We start from the raw sequence: 6,000 nt of genomic DNA on the forward strand, positions 1-6,000 counted from the left end.
GAAACCCCTAGAAAATTCTACAAAATTCCAAAAATCGTAAAAATTTGTGTAGACATTATTTAGGGTATAATTTATCATGGAAAAATAGTTTTCTATGAAAATACATCATATTTTCAAAGATTGACACAAACTTGAGAACTTGCAAAAACTTTAGTGTTTTCTTCAAGTTTGTGTCTAACTATTCAATGGTGATTACTATCAAAAGATAGCCTTCACCAAGGTTTTCCAAAATCATTTTAAAACCATTTTCAAAACCAATATCCCACCATGTTCCTTGGGCTTAATGCACATGACTTGTATATTAGCTTTCTCAATGATGGGAAAACACATAACTATGTGTTTTGATGAACTTAAAACTCAAAAGAATGCACTAAATCAACATATTGAGTTTTGTTCATCATCCTAACATCTCACTTGTATCTAATGTGCACTAAAACACATACAAGTCATCTTATAGGTCTTTGTGAGATGTGAGATTTTGGTTTTGCCCTATTCTAGGGATCATGCATATCTATCTAGGCATTTTAGAGATATTAGACATCCACCTAGGATGTCACTTGTTAATAAGTGTTGTTAAATGTCATTTGTCCTTAATTACAAAGAATTAAACTTAATGCATGATTAATGTTATGGCATACATCAAAAAGAAATAATTTTCAGAAGAAAATTTCCTATAACTACATGATGTATGTATGTCATGACATGGTATTTTTGAGTTTTTCATAATAAGTCATGAATGCACAAATAAAACATGATGTTATGGCATATAATGGGCAACCAAACATGGCAAGATTTTGCATAATTAAAATATACCTAGATTATCTATCTAAGTATCCTTAACACTTAGCTAATCCTAAAGCATAAACCCTAGATTGCCCAATTTCCTTAGAAAAATGCCAAAACCCAACTTGACATTTCTTTAATCTCTTGAATTAATTATGCCAATTAAAAATTTAAAACATTCCTCAAATATTGGCATATTTCATTTTCCCATAAGAGTAATCACTTTGAATTAAGGCTTAGATTTGCCTTAAATTCCTAAGACAATACCAAAGTCCCAATTTGGTATTTCTTAACACTTGATTTCTTGTGTCTTTTAAAGTCATCTCAAATTTCTTCCTTTATAGCACATTTTACTCTTTCCAAGATTAACAATAAATCCATTTCATTTTCAAAGGTTAACAAAAACCTTGAAAATGCTCCTTGAGTGTCAATTTCTTCAAAGTTGGGTTAACTACCCTTCTTCTCAGAGTTGACACTCTCTAACCCATCTATGGGATAGAGAAAATGCTCCTAGGAACCCAAAATCTATTGGTGCTCCTTGGATGCTCTAGGTATTCACTAGGGATAACTTCCCTAGATACCTTCCCAGTGACATTGTTTGGTTTCTTAGAAGTCTTGGTCACTTTTTCTAGGTCAACTCTAGAGATTGCTTCCCTTGTAACCTTCTTTGTGACTTTCTTAGACTTCTTAGAAGTCTTAGTCACATTTGTTGCAAAAATACTCTTAGGGATAACTTCCCTTGTATTTTTGGCTTGACCACTAGACCTAGGGTTGGTTCCATAACTATATGGAACCCTATGGTAAGAAATTACATCCTTCTTAGCCTTTGGTTTGTATCCCAAACCCCTATGGCCATTAGATGACCTTTGTGCTCCTAGATCTAGGCTATGCTCATTTTGCCCTTTTAGGATATTTTCCATCCTTTTTAGGGTCTTTTCCATTTTATCAAGTTTTGACCTCAAGACTTGATTTTCTATCACTAAGTCCTTAGTTTTTGGTTTTCCATTAAATTTATGAGCATTTTTATTTCTAGGCTTGTAGCTAAGGTCCTTAGTGTGATTGCCTAGATTTTTATCTACCTTCCTAATCCTAGGTGTGGTAGTTTTAGCATGGTAAGCTACATTATTTTCCTTAATTTTACCATGCTCTCTATTCTTATGGTAAATAGCATTAAAATGATATAAGTTAGAACTAGCATGCTTTTTACCATAATGTAAAGGGATAGGCTCAATAAAAGTTACATTCCTTTTTACCTTAGAGGCTCCCCCTTGACTTGAACTTCCTCCTTGAGCCTTGACCATTTTCTTCCCCTTAGGGCATTGACTCCGGTAATGCCCCTTTTGATTGCAAGAGAAGCACACAATGTGTTCCTTGCTCTTCTTTGTTCCGGGGATGGTCTCCTTTGGCTTCTCCTTGCCCTTAGGTGTCACTTGGCCCTTCTTCTTGGCCAATTTAGGGCACTTGCTTTTGTAGTGCCCATGTTCCCTACATTCAAAACATATAATATGATTCTTATTATTAATTGAACTATTTATACCTTCTTGTGTAGGGGTGGCACTTGCTCCTCCATTTGATATGAATGTAGAGGCTTCCTCTTGATCCGAAATCGATTTCCCTCCAATTGATTTATCTTGACTTGTGGAGGTGGAAGCTTCTTCATCCTCTTCTTCTCTTGACCCGGATGTGGAGGATTCTCCTTCTTCTTGATCCGGTGTCACCAAGAGTTGCTCCCCCTCAATCCTAGAGGTGGAGGCTTCACCTTCTTCTTCATCCTCTTGTACATGAAACAAGGAATATGCTCTTTCCTTGCTCTTTTGATTACACTCCCTTGAGAATGAAGCTTCTTGGATTTCCTCTTCTTCGGAAGTTGAGCATCTCTCAACTTCGGAGTCCTCCTCTTTGGATTCTTCTTGGTTAGGTACAGTGGAGGGGATCTCATGAGCCTTTTCCAATTTGCTCCATAGCTCTTTGGCATCTTCAACTTCTCCAATTTTCTCCAAGATGTTGCTCGGCAATAGATTGACCAAAAGCTTGGTCACTTTGTCATTGGCCTCACATCTTTGGATTTGTTCTTGGCTCCATTTGCTCCTTTTGAGAACTTTGCCCTTTGAATTCCTTGGAGCCTTAAAACCTTCCATTAGAGCAAACCATTGCTCTATCACTACAAAAAAACAAGGGCTTTAGAACCGGTTTTTGGGACCTTCCGAAGCGTATTCTAACCGCTTCAAATAAATTTGAAGCGGTTCCTTTACTGACTCAATTTCATCCGCTCCTAGGATCTATTGTACCACAACAGCGACCGGTGGTGAAACAAGAATAACCGCTCCTAAAAGAATTATTCGAAGCGGTTATAAACTGCTCCAACAGGTAGTCACAGAAGCGGTTGTTTAACCGCTGGTGTTTCTAGTCTTTGGAAGTGGTTGATAACCGGACCTATAGACGTGCATCACATTCGGTTTTCTAGCGCTGTGATTGCTTTGTTCTTGAGGCGGTTAACTAACGCTTCAAATTAATATATAGGAGCGGTTATTCAAAACGCTTGTACAAACATCTGAAGCTATTATAAACCGTTTGTACAGCCATGAGTACTGCAGTACATTTTCCCTTCTAAGAGTGGTTGTTAACCGCTTCGGAAGTCATTTAAAAAAACATTTTTAGAATTTTCTATTCCATTCTTACTGCACAAGCATCTCCACAATGGAAAAAAATGGTACATTTAAGAGAAATAACTAAAAAACAAAACTGAATTGTCATTTACTAGGATATAAACCAAACAAAATCCAACAATCCACAAATGAGTATCTAAGTTTCAAGAAACATGAAATTCTAAAAACAAAAACATACTAATGATTACAAATGAAGGCACAAACTAAAATATATTTTTCCTTCAATATCTAATTATCAGATGAATCTTCTCGGGAGATGGCATTTTCTTTTGGATTTGATGTGACATCCATGTGTTTCTGAATGATGTTTGTCATTACATTTGTCATATGTAAAAATAAATCAAAATTAAAATCATAGATTTGAACAAGAAACCAACTTGTTAATTTGATATAATATAATATGTAAATACCTGTGTTGGTAACAATTCAGGTCCATTAGATCCTCCAACAGTTCCATGTATCATACTCTGCATAATACGTGTAAAACTTTCAAACTGATCTTGCATTTGTCTCATTTGCTCCATTTTTGTTTGAAATTGTGCTTTTTGCGCCTCCATTTCTGCTCGCAATTGTGATTCACGCATCTCCATATCTTTGTTCATTTGTTCTTGCATTGCTTTGAATTTATCTATGATATCCGTAGTGGAGTGATAGTTTTGCCTATTGTAGAATGAGCTACGTTTGCATTGTTCAGGGAAGACTTGGCTAGGCAGTGCTCCTGCTCCTAGACATCGAACTCGACCAGAATGCTCAGTTCCGAATACATCACTGCATAAAATTTATAATTAATACATATACATTTTGTAATAGCCTTAAAAAAATGATATCAAAATTTTAAAAAAATATAACCGAAATGCATCCTCATGCACTTCTATTGCTTGTGTTCACTCAGGCATGTCTTGTAGGCGAATTTGCACAGCCTCATCCAACAAATGCTAACAAACAAAACATCAATTGAATGAAAAATTTATTCAAAATCCATTTTAAAAAATTGCAACAAATTAGTACCTCATAGCGTATGGCTTCAGCATCAACTGGAGCACCTCCTTTCTTTTTTACTTCTTCGAATCAAATGCATTATTTCGATGCGAGTCGGCTTCCTACCATTGTCTTTCAACTAATAGAAGAACAATAACACATATACAACAAATGTGACAGCTGAAATTTTGCAAACAATAAGCATATATCAATCGTTAACAACATATCTATAAAGGTTAACTACATTCTATATCATTATAAATCTATATTTACAACACCATAGAAGCATATAACACTAGTTATTTATAACATCAAAGTTTAAACAACAAATAGGTAATATGAAACTTGTTGCAAATAAAAAAAAATCAACTTGTTGCAAATAAAAAAAAAAGATTTGATACTTACAAATTTATCTTCCAAAGAAGCAATACTTATTCGTCCCTGTGCATGAGTTCTTTTTTTATTTTTTCCATTTTCTCGATTTATTTTTGAACTTTTCTGAAAAAAAAAGTTTAAGTTTTACTAGGAATATCCATAACTATATATAAAAAATTATCAATACTAGTGATTACCTCAGTAACCTTCCAGTGCTCACATAATCTTTCCCAGACTTCTGTAGCCAGGCCATGAGGAATAGGACGAATGGACACAAGGTCCCTTAATGGGATATTCGAGTCATAAGACGTAGCTTTAACTTGGGTCCTCCATCGCCTCCATGTAGCTCCCATCATTTGCATCACAAAATCTTGGTGTTGATCGGAGATTATGAATCGTGTCTATAAACATAAAATTAAATATGTTAATGTTTGAAACTCATGTGTGATATTAAGTACTTCTCAACTTACAATAACAAGTTTCCATGCCTCCTCCAACCGATGCTTTGGAATTTTTCGCCAGTCTAAATAATCAAGGGTTAACAAAACTCCATTCCGAGCTATTGTTCCCACATAATTTGCTAGTACCGGTTGTAAATCACCATAAGGCTGGCCTCTTTCATTAAATGTGACATGTAGCAAATCATCGTGATGCAATGCATGAACATCCTTCATTACAGTCCTCCCACGTCTATTCGGCTGCCTCTGCGAAGGCAACACTGCATCTTTGCCGGATAAATATACATGCAAAATATGATTGTTTTGTCATGCGTTAAACTTAATTAAATATATAAAAAATATATTTCCAACCTTCCTCATGGAACTCCTCATCATGTTGTTGTGATGCTAGTGCATTATTTTGGGTTTCTGATGGTGAATGTGATGTTGTGTCTTGTTATTCAACTTCATCGTCACACCTTTTATTTGATTCTTGTCCCCTAGATCGCCTTCTGATATTCTTCGTCAATTTTTGAATTCTTTTGTTTGTCATTTTTCATATGTACCTGAGAATAATAATAATAATAATAATAATAATGAAGATGGTAAAGATACATAACAAATAATTATAGAAAAAATAAACAAATAGACGATTGTAGAGATAAAGAAGACCCCAATTTGCACCAGTATGATAGATATATCTGATGTGGTGGAGTTCTTTAATTTAATTATATATTATATAGAAAAAGAATATGATCAAT

The 6,000-nt window shown here is 34.8% G+C and overlaps 1 protein-coding gene across 2 annotated transcripts; it reads right to left on the reverse strand.

Annotated features, from left to right (window-relative positions):
- Positions 1–3,941: 3,941 nt before the first annotated feature.
- On the reverse strand, positions 3,942–5,782 carry LOC121988424. Of its 2 annotated transcripts, XR_006114190.1 has the most exons (7): positions 5,612–5,782; positions 5,273–5,520; positions 5,000–5,203; positions 4,833–4,925; positions 4,458–4,566; positions 4,299–4,384; positions 3,942–4,217 (listed from the first exon to the last, which is right to left on the reverse strand). XR_006114190.1 is itself a non-coding variant. In XM_042542240.1 (6 exons), the coding sequence occupies exons 1-4, from the start codon at positions 5,474–5,476 to the stop codon at positions 4,480–4,482; spliced, it is 588 nt and encodes a 195-aa protein (XP_042398174.1). In that variant the 5' UTR covers positions 5,477–5,519; the 3' UTR covers positions 3,942–4,217; positions 4,299–4,384; positions 4,458–4,479. The 2 variants fall into 2 exon arrangements, 1 of the variants encoding a protein (XP_042398174.1); XM_042542240.1 differs by lacking the exon at positions 5,612–5,782 and having other exon boundaries at positions 5,273–5,519.
- Between the last annotated feature and the right edge of the window lie 218 nt (positions 5,783–6,000).

The sequence above is a fragment of the Zingiber officinale genome, chromosome 1B, assembly GCF_018446385.1.
Source record: "Zingiber officinale cultivar Zhangliang chromosome 1B, Zo_v1.1, whole genome shotgun sequence".
NCBI lineage: Eukaryota > Viridiplantae > Streptophyta > Magnoliopsida > Zingiberales > Zingiberaceae > Zingiber > Zingiber officinale.

Bases quoted from the DNA above. Each gene is read 5' to 3' on its own strand.
- LOC121988424 (XM_042542240.1), bottom strand. From the start codon at position 5,476: ATGAAGGATGTTCATGCATTGCATCACGATGATTTGCTACATGTCACA. The intron at 4,926-4,999 runs GTAATCACTAGT...TTTTTTTTTCAG, and splicing joins AGCACTGGAAGGTTACTGAG to AAAAGTTCAAAAATAAATCG. The intron at 4,567-4,832 runs GTAAGTATCAAA...TTCTTCTATTAG, and splicing joins CTTCTTTGGAAGATAAATTT to TTGAAAGACAATGGTAGGAA.